Source organism: Gopherus evgoodei, chromosome 14 (assembly GCF_007399415.2).
Source record: "Gopherus evgoodei ecotype Sinaloan lineage chromosome 14, rGopEvg1_v1.p, whole genome shotgun sequence".
Classification (NCBI taxonomy): domain Eukaryota; kingdom Metazoa; phylum Chordata; order Testudines; family Testudinidae; genus Gopherus; species Gopherus evgoodei.
The window spans coordinates 16,747,018-16,772,395 of NC_044335.1; the positions used below are offsets into that span (position 1 = coordinate 16,747,018).

The following is a 25,378-nucleotide window of genomic DNA, read 5'->3' on the forward strand; positions in this document are numbered from 1 at the left end:
GTTGAGAGTTATGAGTGTTGCAAAAAATCCCAAGCAGCATTTAACTCAAGGGATTAGAGTGAGGCAGCAAGGGGGAACTGGCTGAAGCTCCCACCCCCGCTCTTCTCTGGTTCTCTCCCGTTTTTTGCTGAGTCACAGAGAAATTCAAAAGGCCAACAGAAAGCCCTGATTCCTGACACAGCCAGATCGAGCTGGCATTTCAACTGATTTCATTCTGGCTTTAAAGTGCCTTTAAAATAAAACAAGTTTCCTTTTTTTCCTAGCCATAAAGTTTATTAAAATTGTTTCATTAATGCTTCAAATGTAGCAAGAACGTTTATAGATCCCAAAATATACACATGTGTTTTTCTTATAGAAATATTCTTTATAATAAAAAAAAAACCCGCAGGAACATCTTTAACAGATTACTCAATTCATGACTGACAGTTACACGAGATTGCATCATGTGTACACAGCATTCCCAGCCATGTTTAAAGGATTGCATCACTCTCTGCTTTTTCTCTCCCTCTCTCGCTCTGTTTTAAATAACACGAACATTCAACAAACTCTGCAGAGAGACCGCTTCGGGGAAAGGGGGGCTCGGTGGGACTGTAACATTAAAAAAAAACATTACCATCAGCAACTGTCATTCCGCCACACGGTGCTGAGGACCCTGGCGCCCGCCAGGAGAGTCCCTCTCCTAGGACAAACAGGCTGCGGCGGAAGTTTCTTCCACCAAATTGCAAATAAAAGACAACAACAAAACGAAAACCTTGAGTCTCTCCCCATTACTTCCCCCGCCCCGATCCAATCTGTCCTCATAGGGGAGGGGAAAAGCTGCCACCAATTCCCCCCCCCATCCTTCCCCAAATTCAAGCCCTTTCTCCCCCCTCTCTCCCCCCCAACCCCAACCACTGCGGCTCTAGCAGTGTCCAGCGGTGGGGCTAGCAGTGGCCAGATGTGGCCAGCAGGGGCTCGGGCAGCTGTTTGAACAAGTTCCTGAGGGTGCTCAGCTCCCGGGAGAGCTGCTCCACTTTCTTTTGCAGCCGCTCGTTCTCGGCGGTCAGTTCCAAGACTTTGTGCTGCGTCTCCAGGTTGCGCAGTTTGGCTTTGTCCCGGCTCTTGCGCACCGCGATGTTGTTCCTCTCCCGGCGGATCTTGTACTCGTCGCTGTGCTTGTCCACGCTCTTCTTGGACTTGTTCTTGCCCCCAGGGGTCCCGGCGTAGCCTCCGCCGCCGGATTTGGAGGAATCGGACGGGTTGGGGGTCCCGGGGGGGCTGGAAGAGGACGACGTGGACAGGTTGCCGCTGCTGCCGCTTGGCACCGATTGGTAACCGAGGTAGGAGCGCATGGTGCTGCCGTAGGGGGAGGACATGCCCCCCGGCCCCGGCCCCGCGCCCCCTTCTTCCTTACGGGGCCCTTTGCAAGAGTCCAGGGACTCGAAGACTGGCTCCACTTTGGTCTCCACGATCTGGGGCGGGAAGCAGGTCAGCAGCCCCCCCGGCTTGTGGCCCTGGCCGGCGCCCGGGTGGCAGTGCCTGGGCAGGCTGATGTAGGTGTAGTCGGGCTTCTTGCTGCCGCCTTTATAGTCCTCGGAGAAGAGGTCGGAGAGGAAATCTTGGCTGCTGCTGCAGGGAGGCTCAAAGTTGCCCCCTGCTGCTGCTGCTGCTGCTGCTGTTGCGGGAGGAGGCTGCTGCTGCTGCGGCGGCGGCGGCGGCTGGGATGCTAAGGGGTCCAGGTAATGGCTGATGTCGATGGTTCTCTCGTGGTCCCCTACGGTGAACTCAGTCATGGAGCGGCCCCCTGCCGCCCGCGGGTGCACCTTGCTCAGAGCAGCCAGACAGTCCGCCTCGTAATAGAAATTAGCCACTTCCATGGATTTAAAGGCGGGAGGCTGGATGGGGAGGCATGCTGGGTCCCAGGCCACCAGGCGTTGCATGAAAGCAAAGGGGGGGTGCAGGGAGGAGGAGACAGCGCAGGGGGGCCCCCCAGCCACAGGATCAAGCTGCCAAAGGTGACGTGGGGGGCCTGCAACTCCTGCCTCAGTCTCTAGTGCTGGGTCCGGCTTCCCAGCTGTGCTGCCCACCTGGGCTGGCTCAGATCCTCCTGCGGCGACGGCTGCTGCTTCTCCTCCGGACCATCTGGTTCTAGGTCCCGAGTCCTAAAGTCTCTGACTTAGGAAAGTTCCTTTGCTGTTATTTATAGGGGCGGTGGATCCCATGGCAACAGGAACGTCACTGGCTGGCTGGCTGCCACCTGGTGCACACTTTGTACAGTTGTAATCGTAAACTACCGCCTCTAGCTCCGCGGGAGGCACTTGGTGTGTGTGACTCTGACCTAGTCATTCATAAGAAAAACAGGACTGGCTTCTGAGCAGAGGGGACTTATTCTCACCATCATTAAAGGGAGGGAAAGATCTGAGTCGGAGAAAGGGAGCGCAGCCTTCTCCTTTCTTCTCTCCAGCTGTTGTCAAATCTCCAGGAGATGTCACAGGATTGGTAATCAACCCTGGTGTGACCCGAGGACATGGACACAAATGCATGCACAGTGGGACACTGCGTCTGCCCATGTACCAGTCTGGGCATAAACCCTTGAGTCTCTCCCCTGCCCGATCCAATCTGTACTCAGAGAGGAGGAAAAAGGAGCCACCAGCTCCACCCTTGTCCTTCTTCCCCAGATTTCAGCCCTTTTCTTCTCCTTCCCCAACCCAAACCACTCAGCAGCGTCCAGCTGTGGGGACAGCAAGTGGCCAGATGTGGCTAATAGAGACAAGTATGGGCTGGATCCATTGCCTCTGAGGCTTGTGATGTCTGTAGATTTCATCTGTAGTTCTTAAAGTGTTGTACAAAGGCCGGTGAGTGTCAATATTCTCATTTTACACATTAAGGCACAGAGGTTAAGTGATTTACCCAAGGTAGCTCATCCAGTCAGAGGTAAAGCCAGGCAGAGCCATCCCTTGGGTACGGCGAATTGGGTCGACCACTCCGGGCCCCACGCTTTGGTAGGCCCTGCAGGCCAATGCAATTGGCTGGTGTGGTCAGTCCCATAAGTGACGGGTCAGTCTCAGAAGTGACGGATTCCTTACTTCCACCCTGGGCCCGTACCCCCCTAGAGACAGCCCTGGAGCTAGGAATAGAAGCCAGATCGTAATACCAATTCAGTGCCCTATGAATTTTATCATGCTGGCAGGCAAAATTGTCCCATACAGACGCACTCAGAACCAGCTTGCCACCGTGGGTGTAAAAAGCATACTGTGTTGGGCTCAAACCAGGATAAGGCACTGTCTCAGAAGACCCTTTCTGTATCTGGCCGTGATTAGAAGTGCCAGGCAAATCCAAAACTCCCCTTCCCACCTCTGTGTGCAGGGCCGATGGCCTTAAAGTTTGACCTGGTATGTTTGCCTTATATGGTATGTTGCAATTGTCAGAGTACACAAGTGCTATGGAGTTTGTGCTCTGGGAGTTGTATTTTAAATTAATGGGAAAAAGTGAGATATATATACGTAAAGGTATGGAATGCTATGATTTATTAATTTATTAAGCAGAATTGACTTGGAGGGGCCATGGTAAATTTGGGAAATAAGAATAAATTCTTATGTCCATTTTAATTAAAGACACCCACCTTGGGAATCAAACTTATGTTTTCCCTTTTACTCCCACATTTACCTGTTTACAAGCTGGTGATTCATGCTCAGAATAAAAGACATCAATTTAAAACAAAACATATAATTAAAGGAAGTAGGAGTGTCCTTCGTTTCAGTAAAGAAGACCAACACTGCAGAGAAAATGACACTGCCTCATAGAATAATGTGAAGCAATCCTGCGGTGTGGGAAATATTGCAACGTTAAGCCAGAGGAACAGGTATTGCATTATACGATTCCAACAGTCAACTGTTCATGAATGTTCAAACCTCAGACTTCGAAAAGAGGAAGAATTAAAAAATCAGCTTATGAAGCTTTCTTTCTTTCTTTTTCTTTCTTTCTTTCTTTCTTTCTTTCTTTCTTTCTTTCTTTCTTTCTTTCTTTCTTTCTTTCTTTCTTTCTTCAAAAGTTTTAAACTTCAGTAGCAAATGTACACTAACAGGTTTGTAGACTTCTAATATTTCTGTCTTTATTCAGTAGTCTTTGGTGAATTACATTTGTTAATAAGGATATTTAGTTGTGGAGTTGGGCTTGGACAAAGAATTCTGGATCCAGAATGTTGTGGCTTGAGCCTACATCTTTATAGATCCAAACATCTCTACAGAATGCAAATATTGGTAAGTTGCAGTGAGACAGGGCTTGCTCTTATGGCTATTTACACTCCCTTTCTGTGTCTTTATCCTCCTAAAGAGTTTTTGCTTTGGAAAGTTGCTCTATGTAGGTATTGAGATGCAAGACATTCCTATTAAAGGGAGCTGAGCTCTGGTTCTTTCTCCAAGAAGCAATTGAGAGTAGCAGCACTTTTTATTAATGCTGATCCAAAATTTTCTGTCAAAACATTTTGACAATTGGGTTATCGACAACATGACATTTTTTGCACAAAGTGTCTGCTTTTCTAGAATATTTTTGTTGTTGAGGGAGGCTTGAATTTTGTTATGTTTTGTTTTTGTTCAAAGCATTTCGTTTTCTCAAAAAAAATTTTTTTTCATTGGAAAAATTCCCCAATTTCCAACCAGCTCTATTTCTAATGCAATAAAACACAAATTCTTACTGCTTTGCTTGAACAAGAAGAAAGATGCGAACAGGGAAAGAATGAAACAAAATTAATGTAAAAGGAAAAAGGCAAAGAGAACAGCCTATTCAGATCTGTTTTACAGAAATCACTCTTGCAGCTTTCCCATCATGTCTTGGATTCTGCTCCCAGATTCCCAACTCCCCGGTAGCATCCCAGTAGCACCTTGTTTCCCAATGTGCTCTTTTCCCAGGCTCAGACCTATACCAAAGCATTGCAGAAGCTCTCCCTCTTTTTCAGTGGTTCCAGGATCTCCAATTCTGCACCCACCTCTTTCTACAGTCCAGAAAGAGCTGTTGTTAGCTTTGGGCAGAGGACATCTGTAAAATGCCAACAGATCAAAGAGTGAAGTGTTCATAAGAAGATCTGCCTACTGAAATTACAGTGTTAGCTGCTCTGTAGTCAGACTGCATTTGGATAAAAACTGAAAATACTTCCCACTGCAAATTGTTACCTTGTTATTTATTATTTGTATTGCAATTAGTCACTAGAGATCTCAGCATGATCTCCATTGTGCTGGGCACTGTACAGACATATAGTAAGGGACAGGTTCAGTCGCAAAAAGTTGCAGTATCAAAGACAAGTCATAATTTCAAACAAACAGGAGGAGAGAGGGGAGGAGGAGGAGCCAGGAACAAGTTGTTACCACAATTTGGAGATGTACTAAGCCAATCAGTAGCTGTAACATTAGCTCGCCACCTCCCTAAACATGATCAGCCGGGTGGGTTTTGTAAGCAGCATGACAGAGGTGAGTTAAGGGGGCATCTGAAGGAAGAGAAGGTAATGGCTATATAGAGTCTATAGGGAAGTTTTTTCTATGTATATTGTGCAGCATGGGAGAAACTGCAAAAATGTTTCTGAAAACATCTGGTGGATGGGAGCTAGGTAAGCTTTTCTGGTAAGGCTAGCTGGAGGATCATTGTAACAAAGGCTGCCACACACTGAACTAAAATGTAAGTGTATCTTTATCATATCTGGATACAGTGCAGCATGTTCACTCTGTTTTGTCCCCTACTGTAGCCCTTGCTCCCTCACCATGCATACTGGTCCTTAGTTATGTACACATACCTCTCCACTAACATTGTTTTAAATCACACACCTGCAGTGGAATGTTTTGCACTCATAACCTGCCACATTACAAACAGCACGTGTCTAACTTCCTGCTTCAGGGGGTGGTCAATACCTGAAGTTTGAGGGAGTTGGATCCCATTCCAACTTACCCTCCTCCAATCCTTACCCTAATATACAAAGCTAAAAATCTTGTTGTTGGGCATAAAATTTCCTTCCCCTTTCAAAACCCAGCTACAATATTTAACTTTGTAGTCTTCTGTAGCAGTGAGTTTCACAGGCTGACTGCACACTGAAGCTGGCCTCATTCAACTCTCTCATTATAGAGCATGTATCAGTGATTGGTTGCCAACCCCTTCTCTCCCTTGTGAACTGGTGATGCTTAAGTATTCTTTAGGCCTTCCCCCTCCCCCGCTTATTTTCTGCTAACGTCTGACCTGGCACACCCAGCCTCTGCAGTGTTAGATTGCTCAATCACTGCGTTATCTGTCTGCATGTTGCTCTTTGCCCTACAGTGTGCTGAAGAAATGATACCTGGACTCTATAGCCTGTGGGACAACATGACCAAAATACCTTCTTCTCACAGATGGCTCTGAAAAATTTCCAGTGAAACTCCAGGGTCAGATCAGCTGCTCTCTGGCCTCTGTGGAAGAAAAAGAGAGAGAGCACAAAGGCACAGAGGGAAGGGGCCAGCTAACAATGATGAGTCAACTCATTCGGTCTTCACTCCTATATCACAGGCAAAGTTCCTGTTGATGTCAATGGGTGTGTTGGGTGCTCAGCACCTCTCAGGATGTAGTCCAGTGGCAATTTTCCCTCAAAGAAGACTGCAGGATTTGGCCTGGTTGTTTATGTTTATGTGTTATTACTGAAAGAGATTTAATTGCTTGCCAAAGACAATCCTTGAGAAGTCCCAGCTCAGTATTACATTAGAGGTTATGATCTTGACAGTTATACCCATCTGAGGTCACTCCTGCTCAGGGAATTGTCATCTTTCCTTTGGTCTCCTAAACTGGTGAATTTCTCCTAGATCCTGGAAAATGCAGACAGTGCGATATTGACACTCCTCTCTCTTTTATGCTGGTTCTGAAATGATCCAATCAGATGAATGGGAAGCTGATATCAGTGGGAAAGCACTGCAAGTATCACTTCCTGGTATCAATGGACTCTGGGAGTGATTTGTTTGGGAAATTCCTAACACAGGAAAGCCACACAAAGGCCTTGAAGTTCCTGACTCAGGTAGATAGTACATCACTATAGACGCTGGAAGTGATAGCACAAAGCATGGAAAACTATATCGAGGATGGCAGAGGGAGAGGAAAAGGGAGGGGAATCCATTCCTTGGCCAGAAAGTCACAGAAGATTAATAGTTGGAGATTTTCCCCAGTTTTCCCATTACAAACAAATAGCTGAGCTGCGGGTGAAGCTGGTGTGCTATCCTCTTGCCTTTGCAATTCATTTTTTTTTTCACCTGAAAATCTAGAGCTGGGTTCTCAACAGCTGTTGACTTCTGCTGAATGCAGCAGAGAGGGTGGGCTGTCAGGGAGCTAGTTATAACTATTCGATTGTCTGTCCCAGCAGGTTAGGGTAGCCTTCAGACTGTTCTAACTGGTATCAGCTGGCAAATGTTCCTTATGGACTATACACCATCTGGAGATAGCCAGAGCATATTGTGCTCCAGCCAACCCTTTCCTGGACATGACCTTCTCCATCCCCAGTACACCCCCTGCACTGGGCTTTGAGGCAGGACTGGGGCCCCACAGGGGCTCCCATGAGAATATGAGCCTACTTATTTACTGACACTTTAAAAAACCCTTGCACCCCAGTCTGGGTCTATGCTGGTTATGAGATATGTATGTATCTCTTCATCCTTGCAAATGGTATCTGTAACCCCCCATAACCCAAGCCTGACCCCAGATGTACAGTACCTTCCCTCTCAACCTGTGTATATTTCATTTCAAACATTTCCTTTAATAAAAAATTTTAATTCTATAGTATTGCAACTTTTTTTTTATGGAAGGGGCCCCTGAAATTGCTTTGCCCCAGGCCCCCTGAATCCTCTGAGCAGCCCTGCTTTGAGGAGGGAAGTGTAAGAGCTGCCTATACTGTTTCTACACCCTCTGGAGCCTCCCCCAGGCTCGGGATATCCCCAGCTAGGGAGTTGGGGGCTGTCTTGGCTCTCTTTGTGCCACACAAACTGAGAGGCCCACAGAGATGGTACAAATGAGTGGAATGAGCCAGAGAAAGTGGCCTCCAAGCTCTAGCACTTCCACATCTTGACCAGCAAACAGCTATGTCTGCCATCATGTTCACCTTCGCATCACAATAATCATGAAAAGTCAGCAATGAAGCTCATTCTGACTGGAGTCTGATGAAATTCTCTTACCCTTCCAGTGCTCACCTCTCAGCACAGGTGCATAAGGAAGAGAAAAGTGACAGTATTATAGCTGGTGCCACTCTGCTGAATGATATGATACCATAATAACTGGGTGCTTTATGAAGATAGATAGATCAGATAATCCTTTTTAGATTGTCTTTGGGGTAGGGACATTCTTGGTGGTGTTCCTTACGCAGAGGTGAGCACATTGTTGGTGCTTTCACAGTTGTTAATAGACAGCTGCAGAGGGCTAGATAAAGTATTTTAAAAGGATGCTGTCAAGGCATTCTACAAAGTGTTTAAAATCCTGTTATTTTGGCAATGTTTATAATAAATAATTCACACCCACAGAGAAGCTAGAAGCTGAAATCTGTTTTTTTTTAACTGAATTTTTTACTCTCCACTTTATGTGCAAACTGGTTTGGCATTGATCAGGACTGACAGAATGGAGCTGTCATTTTCAAAGAGCCATATATAGATCTGAAATACATATAAAGAATTATACTGAAAGAATAAGTAAGATTTGGGCTAAAAAATTATAATTTGCTGCTGAAATTCATGCCCTCGTGTAAGTGGGTGCAACTTCAGTTGAAGCCCAGAGCAGTTGCCTCTTACTTAGTCCAAGACTGATTTTGGTCCCCATAGGTCTAGCAAGGTATGTCCTTTTTACTGAAATATATACACTTTATACCTTTGCATACCTATAATGAAGAAGTTGGTTTCCAGTTAATATTCCTGCTGTGATTGGGTGGAATCTGAACAATCTTCTTGGAGTAGAATCACATTAAGCACAAGCAAAGTCGCTGAATTGACTCCACACCTTTAGCTGATTCGCCTTAACATTCCTCACTGTCCCTGTGTAAACAAGCCCTTAGTGAACTGCAGGGTTCAGCGACTGTTTTTTTTTTTACTGAGTGCATGTGCCTTCAAAGTGCAGTGGATGAGCTCATACTGCCACCTAGTGACTAGCTGCAGAAAGAACATTTATGACTAAATTTTTCTAAAGGGCTAAGGCCGGGTTCCCATTTGGACTCATGAAATAGGTGTGTGAATTTGTGCTAGCAAAATGAATCACGGATTCAGACACAAAATGTGCTTTCAAAAAAGGACGGCTGGATTTTCTGAAAATGCAGTCCTTATTTAGCACGTCAAAGTGCAGTACACACATTAACTCATTGACTTTATATAGCTAGGTTTCCTAGAAATCTTGTGGATGGTAAATAAACCCAACAGCTACTTTGCCTGACATGCACCTTAAGGCAAATTAAATCCGAATATCACATGCTGTGTGGGTTGCTTTATTAAAACGGGACATTTTGAGGAGAGGAATCTGTTCAAAAGAAGAAACTCCACAGGCATGAGTTGAAGGACCTTCTATATTTTAGCCTGTGTGCTATTACTCTTCAGAGCAACATTCATGTTTTGAGCAAGGGTACCCAAATTTTGTCCAAATGATAGCAGCTTGTCAGGAGTCCAAGGGCCATGTCTCCTCTTTAAAATGGATGTGTGTCCTACATAGACTACAGATACCAGCATTTAGTTCTTCGCCTTGAACCAAATGGAAGGCTGAGATTATGCAGGTGGAAGATGGATGCCAGGCACTGTCCTGACCACCAGCTGCACAGTCTACCACATTCATAAAGTGAGCATGCCTCTTGGCAAACTTATGAAAAAGCCAAAGAGTGAAATCCTGGCCCCATTGAAATCATTTTTGCCATTATTGTCAATAGAATCAGAACTTCACCCAAAATCATTGCCCTGGAGAATGTCCATTCCGATTCAAGCCTTTGGAGGCATGAGGCCTGACTCCCCACAGCCTTGCCCCTGAGATCATCATATATATTTGTGTCAAGTGAATGCAAAGTGGTGTTAAATCTGCCAGATCAGAACAGCAGAAGTTTCAAGCACTTTACCCAGTGGTAAATGACACACAGTGCAGGACAATGGAGAATCAGGCCTGTGTCCGTAGAGGGAAATCTACATGGAAGGGCTTCACAAAAGAAGCGAGTTTTAAAGAGGGATGTGAAGGCAGAGTGAGAGGGCATTTGGGGCCTGGGTAGTGGGAAGCTATTGCAAACTTAGCAGCTAGGATGAGACAATGATTACAGGAGGATATATATAACCAAAGCGAGGAGAATATCTCAAAGGGATATTCATAACAAATATTTTCTCAGTTTGACTTCCTGTTGGTATTTGTTTTACATGACTGCTCTAGCAAATCTGCTCACTGGTGGAAATGTTTGCGGGAAGAGTGAATTTGAAGTGACCGTTATAGAATATTTTTGGGAAATGGATTTCAAACTTGTCATCATGAGTATTTGTGCCCAAAATTCTAAGAGTTCTTCTTCATGTATGTATCAGTGTGGATCCTGTTGCAGGTTTGCATGCACCTCATGCATGCAAAATTGGATTCCTTGGAAGACCAGTGTCCGTTGGGGCCACACATGCATTCTGTGCCTCCTCAAGGACATAAATCGCAGAGCGGCTGCAACGTTTCCTCAGGTCCCTCTTACTGCTCATGGCAGGAAGATGGAACTTGGAGACTGCCTGGCTTACTTACTAGTCCTTAGATTTAACTAATTTTCTTCAGACTCTTCATAAAATCACAAGAACTTTTCTGATTCTCTGACATACGATCTCTGTCAACCCATCAGGACTATTTATAGTCAGGCCCCCTGTACAGACATCCCTGTACAGGGCTTCTCAACAAGTGTGGATTTGAAACCTGCAAGTGATCCTGTGATAAGCTGGTTGCATTGAAAGATGGACGCAGCAGGACCCTCTTCTGTTTAGGAAAGTCCCACATACTGAGCAGATGCTCTGTGTGCCTTTCATTCTCCACAAGAATGCGTATGTTGTGGGATATGCAGCTGAAGCTTTATCTCCTGGAGCAATCTTTGAAAGGCTCCTCAGATCCCTGAGGCAATGAACTCCAAGGTCCAGACAGCAGAAAATCCAGCTTCACCGAGTACGCCAGTGGTTCTCAAACTTACTGATGACCCCTTTCACATAGCAAGCCCCTGAGTGCGACCCCCTCTTATAAATTAAAAACACTTTAAAATATATTTAACACTATTATAACTACTGGAGGCAAAGTGGGGTTTGGGGTGGAGGCTGAAAGCTCGCTAACCCCCATGTAATAACCTCGTGATCCCCTGAGGGGTCCCGACCCCCAGTTTGAGAACCTCTGCAGTATGCCATCTAGCAGGCAAGTGATTCTGAAGTGCTGACCCACCAAGGAAGGTGGAATGGAAACTCCCTAACAAGGGGTACAGACTATTAAAATTCCCTGATACCAGGGATAAGGACTATGTGAGATTGACAGAGTACTGTTTATGAGACTTGTGGTTTACTTTGAAAGGTGTGAGGACTATATATGACTCAGATGGAGGGCCGGGTTGCAAAAGAAGCAAGCCACCATAGGGCTGGCGCATCTATCACCAGGGGGTGCAAAAGGAGGAAAGCCTGCTATGTGGCACCAGCCACAAGAGTGTGGGGAGTGCTGGTAGGTAATTTACACTCAGACACCTGCCCTCTGAGATTTGGATAAACATCACTGAAAGGACTGTCAGCTCTCACTGTAGGATTCAGTTGCTGGCAAAGCACCAAAGTTCAAACCTGACAATGATGGAGTGCACATGTCTGCGGCTACTGAGCCACTTGTCAGCAGGCACATGCATGATGTTGCTTGCCAGACTTCTTCTGAGGCCCTTGCAATTGTGGCTGAAGTCTGTGTACTTCCTGTCAAAGTATCCCCTGACCAAAAGAGTCAGGCTTCTGCCTCGAGTCCTACAATGCCTCTGAAACTGAGTCTCTGGGCTCTAGCACTCCTGTTTCCCACACCATGAGCTCTTCCTGGCAAGTCCAACTCAGATGGATGCCTGGTCAGAGACATTTACGCTTTTCAGGGATCAGTGCACCTCAGCAAGTTTTTGCAGTGACACCTGGCAGCTGTTTTTAAACACAGTAGGTTTAATTAGTCAACTGGAATGCAGCATCAGAAAGTCCTTGCATCAAGAAGCAAAGGTTAAAACATAGTCCATTTTGGACAAGCCAGAACTTCCTTGAGCCATGGTGCCATCAAGAAAACATCTTGGTTTCCTCTCTGAGTCCCTGTCCCTTTGTCTTCCAGTCCCAGGTGAGCCCACATGTCTGCCCAAGGGCCAGATCTTATCCCAGCCTCCTGTCACCTCTTGGTCCATTGTTCTGCAGACCCATGCTGAGTTCACATGTTCTTCTCACTCGAATTTCTCATGGATAAGTGTCAATTGTTCAGTCAGTTCTGGAACCTCCATTGATCTGGGTTGGTTTCAGACAAATCTTTAACGACTCATTCATACCATAACAGACAGTTTTTTGACATAAACACCTCATGTCAACTGATCTGCCCCAAGAGCAGCTTTTTAACCCTTTACACTCTGTGCATAGCAATGCAATACACAGAGGGAAACTGAGGCATGTATAGGCATTGTAAAACCTTTACCAAAATTCCCCATTTGTCACAAGGTTTGATATAGTAAACATAGAGACTTCAAGAGCCCTAATTAATTCCAAAACCAGAGATAATGATTACCAAAATATCCATCTGTTAATTGTATTTGGTGGCTCTTTGTCCATTTCCCAGTGCAAATCACATCACAAAACCCAACATTACAACTGGTACTTGTCATCAGTCTCAGCAGAGAGGCCATCGGGCCAGGTACTGAAAAGGCCATGGAGACTAAACTCCCCTTTCATCACTAAAGGCTATTCCAGTGGTTCTCAAACTTTTGTACTGGTGACACCTTTCACAGAGCAAGCCTCTGAATGTGACCCCCTCCTTATAAGTTAAAAACACTTTTAAAATATTTAACCCTATTATAACTGCTGGAGGCAAAGCGGGGCTTGGGTTGAAGGCTGACAGATGGTGACCCCTCACATTATAACCTTGTGACCCCCTGACGGGTCATGACCCCCAGTTTGAGACCCACTGGGCTGTTTCTTGGGTCAGATTTGAGGTGACTTGCTGGGCAGTGTGTGTAGGAAGTGGGCACTGTTAGCCCCTGTTCTGTACCCATCTTGTGGATAAATAGAGGACTTTAATCTCCAGGCTGTCCATCACCACCTTTCTCCAGCACTGAAATGGAGGCTTTTCTGTTATAAACCAAACAAAGGCCTAATGCTGCTATCATTTAAGTTAATAGCAACACACCCCTTGGCTCTAGTTGGAACCTCTGGGATCAGTCTCAAACAAAAAACAAGTCAGAACTCTGTCCCTAAGCATCAATTCATCAGATACCATTATGAAACATACAAACAAACAAAGAAATCTTTTAGGCAGAGGGCCTTGTATTATTAAGAAGTTAAAAGTGTCTTTAACTTAAAATAATGTAATTCTCAACACTGGGATCTGGGACCTAGCAATGAAAAACTGAAGTAAGTCTTGTAGTGGGGCCCAATCGTGCAAGGTGCTAAATAAATGCTGAGTGTCCTTAGCTGCTGCTTATTCACTATGTTGCAGAATTGGGCCTTAAAATTATTACAGCCACCACAACCTGTGTGAGACTCTGTATAAGATGCAACCTAAACAAAAGCAGCAAAGAGTCCTGTGGCACCTTATAGAATAACAGACATTTTGGAGCATGAGCTTTCATGGGTGAATACCCATTTCATCAGATGCATGTGAGCTCATGCTCCAAAATGCCTGTTAGTCTATAAGGTGCCACAGGACTCTTTGCTGCTTTTACAGATCCAGACTAACACGGCTACCCCTCTGATACTGAACCAAAACAAAACACACTTGAGAATCTGGTTTTATTTTTAACACATATGACACTTTTCCTGGTTAGAATGAGCTTTACAGAGCATCAGATAGGTCCATTGAGAACTCATATTCATGTGCTAGGTAACCACGAAATACGGGTGAATCACTCTTTGGACTGTCATAGCCCAAATGCGCCACAAGATGGAGCTGCGGTGGATAGTGTCCCTGGCAATATGAGGGTGGTACAGGTGTGCAGGAAGCTCTGGTTTTGAGTTTAAGAGATTTTTGTCTTTGACTGTGAGGTTGTCCTCCTTACAAGATCTGGCCCCAGAGCCGTACATAAGCATTTTAGCACCTGGGGCAAGCAATCATATCTGCGCCCCTTAGACGTGATGTGAGGTGTCATGTGCCCGCCTCCAGATTTCTGCCTATTTATCACAAGAGGTTTTCAAACTGTGGGGCACGCCACCTGCCAGGAGCTGGCAGATTGGAAGCTGGTGGCAGCTGCTCGGCCCTGTGGTTCTCTGTGCTATGGGAGCCAGGGCACAGGCTGGCTACCTGGCAGCCCTCCCTGCCCTGCTCCCCAAGCTGGCTGCTTTTGCACAGCCGGGTGCTCCCGAGGCAGGGTGGGCAGTACAGCTTTGAGCTGTGCCCCTGACATGTTCTTGCCTCTGCCCAGAAGGTGCCTGGTGCCAGCCAGTGACATCCCCCTGGAGCCAGCCCCTGATCATGGAGCCTGGCTGGCATGAGATGCTTCCCAAGGTGTGCCCTGCAGTACTCATTCCCCTTGGGCACCTGCCTTTCAGCTGCCTGGTCACCTGGTCACTGCCCAGGGATCTGCCATTGCAGCTGGGTCGCTCTCCCCACACTCCCTGTGCACAGAGCGGAACCACCCCTTGCTCCCCTTGGCTGCCCTTCCCCAGCTTCATGGTTTCTGGGCTCGTGGTCACACAGCCCCGAGCTCTGAGCTTGACCATGCTAGCCCAGTGCCCAGACCAGGCATTGGGGGCAGGTAGCTGCTGGCAGGGTGGACTTGCTCCTGTCAGCTCCGGAAACAAAGGCTGTGAGAATGGAGCAACCCCTAGGGTTGGCATATTTCAAGTTCCCAGACAGAGGTGGACTGCTGGGAAGAGGGGGAAGAGGAGCCAGAGGAGCACTTGGGCGGTGTCAGAGGAGTGTCTGTGTACTGTGGGGGTTACTTGGGGAGTGCTGGAGAGGATATTTGGAGGGTACTGGAGGGGATACCTGCGGCAGGGGAACTGACTGGAGGTGGGATGCCGGTGCTGGGGAGGATGGGCTGGCTTGCCAGGGGAGCCCCACTTCTTCTTTCCCCCACCTCACTCCCCTTCCCCTATAGCTCCTACCCCCGTGGGCACTCACACTGGTATAGGAAACAGGATGCTGGCCATATAGCAGGGGTTGCTAAACTGTGGCTCGTGAGCCACATGCGGCTCCTTTACCATTAAAGTGTGCCTTGCAGAGCCCCCCATGTCCTCCCTACCTACCAGATGGGGTGGGGGGAGCTTGGGACCTCTGCCTTGCAGCAGGGTAAGGGCTTCTGCCCAGCGGGGAGGGGAGGTCACGGGAATTCAGCCCTGCGGGGTGCACCTGCCCCGGCTCAGGGCTTCAGCAAGAGCAGGGTTGAAGGCCCAAACCCTGTCAGGTGCGCCCTGGGTCTCGAACTTCTGAAGATTGTCATATGCGGCTTGCAGGATCAGTAAGTTTGGCCAGCCCTGCCATATAGGGTACCCAGCAAACAGAGAAGGGGAAGACATTCGGCACCAGGAGACAGTGTCCAGCTGCAAAGGTATTGGCGGGAGAACAAGTAACTCTGTACCACCCCCTCCACTCCCAGCACTGGCCTTTTTATGGGCGGGGACAATGCCATCCCCTGCCCAAACTATGCCCATCCATGGACTCCAGCTGATGCTGCTGGGCCCAATCCTGTGGGAGGGTGCGGTGATGCCACTGGGCCCTATCCTGTGCTCCCCCATTTTTGCATCCTCGCCCACTCTGCACCGTGGGCAGCTGCCCCTCTGGCCCCAGTTATGGCCCTGTGCTGCCCCTCTCCTGCTAATACAGCTGGCAGAAGTTCTGCTCCAGCTGTGGTGCTCCCCCCCATTAATATAGGTGGCAGAGATGCTGCTCCATATATGAAACCGCTCCCCATTAATGCATCTATGCAATGGTTCTTTTCCAGATGTGCTTCTTTCACAGCGTTAATACAGTTGGCAGAGCTACTGCTGCTGCAGATGTTGGAACGCCTCCCCATCAAGGCCATCCGTGCAATGGCGCTTTTCCAGATGTGATACCCCGCCCCCTCTTAAACGCAGCGAGCAGAGGATGTGCTCCAGGTGCGAAGGCCTCTGCTGTCTTGCCATTGGCTGAGACATAGCAACCGCTGGTTTCCATTGGCCGAAAGGCGGTGCGGGAGCGGAGGTGATTGGACAAGCCGTGCCGGGGCGTACCCGCCCGCTCCCCCCGCCTCTCTCTGGCCGGCGAGTGCGTGCGCCTGGCCCTCGCTAGTGTGTCTGCCCGGGGCGCGAGCGCTCGCACTGGGCGGTTCCCGCGGCCCTGGAGCCCCGTTGCCCAGGCCGCAGCCCGAAGCCGACACGCTGCCTCAGGCCGGGCCCCGGAGCGGACAGACCGGGCCATGGCGAGCGGCGGGGCCGAGTGCGCCCGGCTCCAGGCGAACGGGGCCGGCACGGAGCTGGAGGCCGAGGCCGTCTACGCGCAGGAGGAGTCCGAGTGCAGCAGCCGGCGCTGGGGAGCCCAGCACGTCGGGGCCCGGGAGCTGGCGGAGCTCTACTCCCCAGGTGCGCCGGGGGACCGGGCAGGGGCTCTGCCCCGCTGAGCGGGGGGCGCCGTGGGGTGGGGGAACGGGGGGCTCTGCTCCGGGAGTGGGTGGGGGAAGGGGGGGGCTCTGCTCCGGGAGTGGGTGGGGTGGGGGAACAGGGGGCTCTGCTCGGGGGGCATAAGGGGAACTGGGGGGGTGCGGGGAGTGGAGAATGAGGGGGCTCTGCTCTGGGGGTTATAGAAGTGGAGGGGGGGCTCTGCGGGGGGTGGAGGGACAATCCTGTTTTTCCCTAAGTGATGCCCAGGCAGGAAAATACGCTCTTTCCTCTCCTCCTCTTTTCTCTTACCCCCCCCCCCCGTTACTAAGCTACAACTTCAAGCCCCCTCCCCTAGGCCAGGCAGATGTTGGAGGGAGCAGCCTCAGTTGTTCCTGCACCTCCAGAGTTGAGTGGGGTTTCTTTTCCCCCTTGGATCAAGCAGGTAACTAGGTATGAACCCTTCCTTCCTTGGGCTAGGGCATAAGCTCTCAGGCTGCTAGCTTTCGTTTGAAGGGACTTGTCCAACGGGTCTGACTCCTCAATTTGAGACCTGAGGAGAAAGCCCCATGGCCTTGATGCCTGTGTAGCCAGAGAGGGAATTTTGCTTGAAGTGAATCCCATGGGGATGGGCTGTGGGAGGAGGGCTGGGCCTGGCCTGGACCCTCATGGTCTCTGTGGAGCAGTTGACGATTTGAGCTGAACTTAACATGTCAGGACTGAGGAGTGTGTCTGAGTGGAGGGTGGTGCTGAAACCAAGCTGCTACCTGTCAGTTTTCTTGTAATTCACACCACAGGCAGGGAAGTATGCTCCATAGGGGGCATGGCCATGTAGGGCACAACTGGTCAAGTCAAACCATAGGCTAGGGCATTTGGACCAGGAAAAGTCCAGTGATGGAGGTCTGTAATGGTTGTGGAATGGACAGTTGGGTGTGTGGGGCAGTAAGTGCAGTAGTCTGGGACCCATGATGGGAGAAGAACAGATGCTTGGGTAGAGAGGCGGTCTGAGGAAGGTGCAGTGACAGCAACAGGGCCCTTTGAGGAGACCAAGAGGGAGATGGGCAGGAAGGAAAGTTATTAGGAAGCTCAGTAATTAACAGGGTTTGGGAAGAAAAAGCGAGTGGAAGGGAGGCAACAGAAGACTGCAGAGTCAGGGTGAAGCTGGGAACCTGAGAGATCCACTTTCCAAAGCTAAGTGAGCTTTAAGCAATTTCCTAACTGCCTGGAAAGGCAAAATGCCGCCTTCCTTGGCTCTAGACAGCAAGGCCTGTGCATGCCAAGAGAGGCATAAGGCTGCAGCATGCGGCAACTCAGCTGCCTAGCTTAGTTGTCTCTCGCAGGTCTGCAGAGGGAAAAGGCTGACAGGAGAGAGCTTTTTATTCTTCAGACTACAAATACAACCCCCACCTCCACCCTTCGAGATCTAGACATGGAAGTTACTGTGACCTTCCCATATCAGTGTCCTCCTTCTTGGGAACACAAACAGCAATGTCCCACACTTGGTATCTCTGTTCAGTGTGATGTGTATCTTGTGAAGATATCTGGAATGAACTCCACCTGAAGCAGAACTGCAATAATATACACTTAATACGAAGCACTCCATGGTTTTTCTGTACTCTTTAGATGAATTTTAATTGTTTGAATTTATTATTTTTATCAGTAATACCCAGCACTTGCATATCAGTTTTCAAAAAGAGATTGCAAAGCACTTAGAAAAGATAGTTGGCTGTATCCCTATTTTACAGATGGGGAAAGTGAGGTGTGGAGAAGCTAAATGACTTGCTCTCTAGGCCAAGTAGTTGAGTCAGACTGGAATCCAGATCCCCTGACTCCAACCCAGTGTTCCAGCCCCTAGAGCATGCAGCCTTCCCTGTTGCTTTGTACGATAAACTGTTTCCCTTCCCACACCCCAGTCTTGCAGTTCAAGTTTTGTGTCCAGGCAAGGCAGTATTAACAGAAATATTCATGGCATTGGCATGTACTAGTGATACAGTGCTCTGAGATTGGGGCAGGGTGGTTAATTTTTTTCATACCCATTATCAAACTGCTGCGTGTCATTTTTTTAGTTCTAACCGTTAATGTGCAATCATGCAGTGGAAATAGCTGCAGAAACTCATCCTAATATCCCTTTCTATGAGTGGAAAAATATATTCTTTCTTTGGAATGAAGGGTAGAGAGTAATTTTTGATGCCTTTGTTATTTCCAACAGATTCCTCCTAAGCTGAGAGCTTAAATCTTCAGAAAGAGGAAAAATACATATTTCAGCACTCAGTGAAACTGTGTCTACTATTGCTGTTTCCAGCAAAACAGCCATAAACAGCAGTTCAGCTAAAACAGCTTAGCTCATAGATTTGAGGTGATTAGGAAAAATAAACTTAACATACAGGCAGAACATGAATATCAGTGAATGCATTTAAGTTTCTTAGCTTTTCAGTTTTCTGGATTGTTTATTTCAAGTGACATACCCACTTGAACTTGTTTCTCTATGTTGGTCACACCACAGCTGTGCTGAAAAATCAGGTACGTAATATTTGTCAGACCATTAATCCAAGTATGCTAACCTAACCCCAGCAGTGACTGCCTAGACTTCAAAGGAAGGTGGCCAATAATTTACCTTGCTGACTTTGTCATGGTTTATAGCAGCAGAACTTCTTCCTTGCTCTCTCTAGTGGTCTGTTTACTCTCTGAAGTATTAGACTACTACCTTTACCTTCAGCTACAGATAAAAATTAGGGAGCAGTGCATATTGTGGGTTTTGTAGGGAGTTTTATACCAGTAACTCACTAATGCTAGTAGGAATTAAATGTGCAAACCCTTTATGCACTGATGGGAACACACTGCAGGTTCCGTAAGTAAGCATATTCTGATACTTTGGAGGTCCAAATATGAAGCTAGAGTAATGAATTTGTGGGGGAATGACAGGTAGTTCCTAGGTACATCGAGAATGTCTACATGGAGAAACGTACTGGCGTAACTATACTGCTATAACTTCACAAGTAGATATTTTCATTCTGGAATAAGAGTGCCTTTTTCCCTTTCAGCTCATGCCACTTTGGCTTATTTCCATAATCCTTTTTTAAAATATTTTGTATTTTGTTGATCCTCTCTGTTTGGCAACTGTTAAAGTTCAAATGTTCCATAAATATCAGATAATTAGTGCTGACTTGCTCTCTGGTCAATCAGTTGCAATTCTGGCCAAGATTGGGGGCCATATTTCTGGTTTCAGATGTCAGTATGAAGAAAGTGGTCTTAGTATCCCTAATACGCAGAGTTCCAGGGCTCTAGTCACACACCTTGGGACATGTGAAGAAGTGCCTTGGGCTTTCCCACATTGTCAACTAATTGCTCCTTGTGGACCTCTCAAGTTAACTCTTCTAATCAGGGTGCTGCTTCTCCTTGCGGAATGTGGGTGTTAATTAACTTTAACTTTGGGTACCTTGGAGGCCTTTTTAGAGCAGTCTCTCATATTGTTACCCTCTGCCTCTTTGAAAACCTGTTCTTTTTGGTGTTCCTTTAATCACTTTTGCTCTTCTTACAAAGTCGTCTGCTATCCCAGGATCTATCTATAAAATTTAGATACGTCCATCCTTCTGAGAACAAAATTCTGCAGTGGTGAGATTAGGACATGTTTACCTTTTAAGATTTATTCCTGTCCAATTCTATTTCTGACTTACTAAAGCAATGCTTTCTGGGCATGCCATATTACTCAGCATACTGGAGAATAACAGAATGCCCTGCTCATCACACCAGACTCTTGATCACCATGATTTTCTTTTGTTCCTCCCTATACAGCTCAGCAAGTTTTTCACTAATGCTTGGAAATAAGTATTCAACATAAGTTGGCAATGATTGTTTTCTACACTACAAAAAGTATCCCATACTGATGGTTGATTTCTGCAACAGGAACATTTGAATTGGTGCTGAACATGATTTACCTCTAAAAGTAGTGGCTAACTGTGTTCAGCACCTTTTCAGGAAAGAGTTAACTTTTGATAACTTGTACTTGACAATGCTTACAGTTAAACTGTGTTCAGCACCAGATCAGCTCTGTTGCTGCTGACATCTGTTGTCAGCAGTGAGAGAGTTGCTAGAACAGATGAGATCTAAGAAGGGGGAGTGATTGGGACTTCTCACATCTGATAGAATATTCAGAATATTCATGACCAGTAACTACATCAACTGTTCTACTGGCCACTTTAAAAGATTGTAAATTCATTTTTTTATTTTGTCTAAGGAAGCAAAGGCATGTCAGATAGTCTCACTGTCCTATCTCTTGATTATACAGTAGTGGATGCTATCCATCTCTGATTGCCTGCAAATCAGAACCTTCCTAGAGTGTAATTCTATCCTGAAACACATGCTTCCTCTTTGTAAAAGTAAGGAGTGAGCGCATTAGTTGAAATGTGAAGAACTGTAGCAAGATTCAGCTGAAATGACTGATTCTTAACACCGCACCTTCTTGTGTCTTCCCAAGTATCTCCGAGTATCTTGTCATAGCTATATGCTCTGTTATTTCACAGTACAGTAGAACCTCAGAGTTATGAAAAACTTGAGTGGAGGTTGTTCAGAACTGACATGTTTGTAACTCTGAACAAAATAATATGGTTGTTCTGTCAAAAGTTTACAACTGAACATTGACTTAATACAACTTTGAAACTTTACTATGTAGAAGAAAAATATTGCTTTCCTTTTTTTTTTTTTAGTAGTTTGTACTGTTTTTTCTGTCTCTGCTGCTGCTTGATTGTGTACTTCCAGCTCCAAATGAGGTGTGTGATTGACAAGTGTTTGTAACTCTGAGGTTCTACTATATACAAAGTTCTGCATGTGACTGGGAGTCAAGACTCCTGGGCTCTATTCCCAGGTCTGTCACAGACCTGCCTTGGTTAAGCAATTTAACCAGTCTGTGCCTCTGGTTAACACTCTGAGGCCTGGTCTACACTACGCTTTTAAACCGATTTTAGCAGCATTAAACCGATTTAATGCTGTACCCGTCCACACTATGAGGCCCTTTATATCGATATAAAGGGCTCTTTAAATCGGTTTCTGTACTCCTCCCCGAAGAGAGGAGTAGCGCTAAAATTAGTAGTACCATATCGGATTAGGGTTAGTGTGGCTGCAAATCGACGGTATTGGCCTCCAGGCAGTATCCCACAGTGCACCACTGTGACCATTCTGGACAGCAATCTCAGCTTGGATGCAGTGGCCAGGTAAACAGGAAAAGCCCCGCAAAATTTTGATTTTCATTTCCTGTTTGCCCAGCGTGGAGCTCTGATCAGCACGGGTGGCGATGCAGTCCCAAATCCAAAAAGAGCTCCAGCATGGACCGTACGGGAGATACTGGATCTGACCACTGTATGGGGAGACAAATCTGTTCTATCGGAGCTCCATTACAAAAAACGAAATGCCAAAGCGTTTGAAAAAAAAATCTACAGGCTACACAGTGCTGCGTGACAAGCGTAACGGGAAGCCAGAGACTCAAATGGACGCTCATGGAGGGAGGGAGGGGGTACTGAGGACTCCAGCTATCCCACAGTCCCCAGCAGTCTCTGAAAAGTATTTGCATTCTTGGCTGAGCTCCCAATGCCTGTATGTTCAAACACATTGTCCGGCGTGTTTCAGGGAATAGCTAGTCAATTTACTCCCCCCCCCCCCATGAAAGAAAAGGGAAAGAAATCATTTCTTGACTTCTTTCAACATCACCCTGTGTCTACTGAATGCTGCTGGTAGACGTGATGCTGCAGCAGTGAAGAGCAGTATCCGCTCCTCTCCCCTCTGTGGTGGCAGACGGTGCAGTAGGACTGGTAACCGTCCTTCGTATGAACCAGTGAGTGCTCCTGGCTGGCTTCAGGTGAGGCTGGCTGGGGGTGCCTGGGTGAAAATAGGAATGACTCCCAGTAGATGGTACAGAATGGCTGGTAACCGTCTTCATCATAGCAACTGGGGGCTGAGCTTCAATCAGCCCTCTCCCTTTCATGTGAAAAGAAAAGATTCTGCACTGCCTGGACTATCATAGCAGCGGGATGCTGGGCTCCTCTCCTCCGCACCGCTTAATGTCCTGCCTGGACTGTCATAGCACCGGGAGGCTGCCTCCCCCTCATTTTATCTCACTAACAAGTCACTGTTTCTTATTTCTGCATTCTTTATAACTTCATGACACAAATGGGGGGGGGGGACACTGCCATGGTAGCCCAGGAAGGCTGGGGGAGGAGGGAAGCAACGGGTGGGGTTGTTGCAGGGGCACCCCCCGTGAATGGCATGTAGCTCATCATTTCTGCAGGATCTGACACAGAGCAGCTGTGCTCTCTGATACACTGCTTCTCTAGTACATTTGCCCCGTATTCTAGGCAGGACTGACTCTATTTTTAGAAACCATAAAGGAGGGATTGACTCTGGGAGTCATTCTCAGTTTTGCTTTTGCGCCCCCGGCCAATCTCAGCCAGGGGCACCCATGATAGCAGCAGACAGCACAGAAGGACAGATAACCATCATCTCATTGCCAAATTACCCTGGCAGCAGACAGTATAGAACGACTAGGAACCATCTCTGCTATCATGCAAAAGCAAATGAATGCTGCTGTGTAGCTCTGGAATATCTTCTCTGTCCACAGCATCCAGTACACATATGGTGACTGTAAACAAAAAAAACAAACAAACAAAAAAAAAAAGCTGAACGGGCTCCATGGTTGCCGTGCTGTGGCGTCTGCCAGGGCAATCCAGGGAAAAAGAGTGCGAAATGATTGTCTGCTGTTGCTTTCCCGGAGAAAGGAATGACTGACGACATTTACCCAGAACCAACTGCTACAATGATTTTTGCCCCATCAGCCACTGGGCTCTCAACCCAGAATTCTAAGGGGCGAGGGAGACTGCAGGAACTATAGGATAGCTATGGAATAGCTACCCACAGTGCAACGCTCCGGAAATTGACGCTAGCCTCAGACTATGGATGCACACCGCTGAATTAATGTGCTTAGTGTGGCCGCATGCACTCGACTTTATACAATCTGTTTTATGAAACTGGTTAATGTAAAATCGGAATAATCCCGTAGTGTAGACGTACCCTGAGAATTATCATGCCTCACAGGCATTCCCTGTGGGGGGAAAGGTGTTCTTAATTTGAGATGGCTAATTTGAGGTAAACTGCCTAATCTTTCCTAGGATTTTATCATTTTCACACAAGTTAGCAGGCTCAATTATAGGCTGTCAGGGAGGCTAGTCTTTAATATTACTTGTTAACTTGTGTGAAAACAATAAACACCCTTGTTTTAACTAACTCAAGTTAAGAGTTTTTTTCCTAGGCCATGAAGGTTTTCGGGGTTGGGGTGTTAATGCCTAAAGAGCTTTGAGAGCCACATATAAAGATGCTGTGAAAGCAGCTCTGATGGGGCACAGGAATACCAGAGAACACATTTTCCTGTTCATTCAGGTACTTGTTTGAAAATGAAACATAAAAAACAGTTTCTGTTAATTTCCCTAATATGATGGAAGCTTTTCATGACCAGTTCTAAAATAGCCTCTGTACATGGATATGGGGGACAAAGGGTATTTCAGTCACTATGTCAGAGGGCTGGTCCACACTACAGGGGGGAAATCGATCTTAGATACGCAACTTCAGCTACGTGAATAACGTAGCTGAAGTTGAATATCTAAGATCGGATTACTCACCCGTCCACACCACGCGGGATCGATGTTCACGGCTCTCCCTGTCAATTCCGGAACTCCGTTGGGGTTGATGGAGTTCCGGAATAGATATAAGCGCGCTCGGGGATCGATATATCGCGTCTTGTATAAAGTCGAGTGCATGCGGCCACACTAAGCACATTAATTCAGCGGTGTGCATCCATAGTCTGAGGCTAGCGTCAATTTCCGGAGCGTTGCACTGTGGGTAGCTATTCCATAGCTATCCTATAGTTCCTGCAGTCTCCCTCGCCCCTTAGAATTCTGGGTTGAGAGACCAGTGGCTGATGGGGCAAAAATCAATAGCGAAAATATGCCATTTGCAGTGAAGTGGTGTGCTGCTTCCTGCTGCTGCATAGAAAAGGTGTGGCAGCTACAAAAGCAAGACCAAAGCTGCTGACGGGCTTGACAGTGAACACTGCAAGAAGGAAACTGAAAACTATGCAGAAAAGCAGCAAGGAATCCTGTGGCACCTTATAGACTAACAGACGTTTTGGAGCATGAGCTTTTGTGGGTGAATACCCACTTCGTCAGATGCATGTAGTGGAAATTTCCAGGGGCAGGTATATATATGCAGGCAAGCTAGAGATAATGAGGTAGTTCAGTCAGGGAGGATGAGGCCCTGTTCTAGCAGTTGAGGTGTGAAAACCAAGGGAGGAGAAACTGATTCTGTAATTGGCAAGCCATTCACAGTCTTTGTTTAATCCTGAGCTGATGGTGTCAAATTTGCAGATGAACTGAAGCTCAGCAGTTTCTCTTTGAAGTCTGGTCCTGAAGTTTTTTTGCTGCTGGATGGCCACCTTAAAGTCTGCTATACGTGGCCAGGGAGGTTGAAGTGTCCTCCTACAGGTTTTTGTATATTGTCATTCCTAATATCTGATTTGTGTCCGTTTATCCTTTTCCGTAGCGACTGTCCAGTTTGGCCGATGTACATAGCAGAGGGGCATTGCTGGCATATGATGGTGTATATTACATTGGTGGACGAGCAGGTGA

The 25,378-nt window shown here is 47.1% G+C and overlaps 2 protein-coding genes across 2 annotated transcripts in view; one reads left to right on the forward strand and one right to left on the reverse strand.

Annotated features, from left to right (window-relative positions):
* Nucleotides 1-296: 296 nt before the first annotated feature.
* On the reverse strand, nucleotides 297-3,915 carry CEBPB (CCAAT enhancer binding protein beta). Its single transcript, XM_030533434.1, has one exon. It carries the CDS (start codon nucleotides 1,917-1,919, stop codon nucleotides 924-926), a length of 996 nt encoding a protein of 331 aa, XP_030389294.1. The 5' UTR covers nucleotides 1,920-3,915; the 3' UTR covers nucleotides 297-923.
* A 13,048-nt stretch (nucleotides 3,916-16,963) lies between these two features.
* Nucleotides 16,964-25,378, forward strand: part of LOC115634864 (transmembrane protein 189-like) — a 33,479-nt gene continuing 25,064 nt past the window's right edge. The window contains exons 1-2 of the mRNA XM_030532806.1: nucleotides 16,964-17,165; nucleotides 19,147-19,232. Coding sequence (XP_030388666.1) covers nucleotides 17,080-17,165; nucleotides 19,147-19,232 — 172 coding nt within the window. The 5' untranslated portion in view covers nucleotides 16,964-17,079. The remainder of the gene's footprint in view (nucleotides 17,166-19,146; nucleotides 19,233-25,378) is intronic.

Coding starts and splice junctions, on each gene's coding strand:
- CEBPB (XM_030533434.1), bottom strand. CDS start 1,919: ATGCAACGCCTGGTGGCCTGGGACCCAGCATGCCTCCCCATCCAGCCT.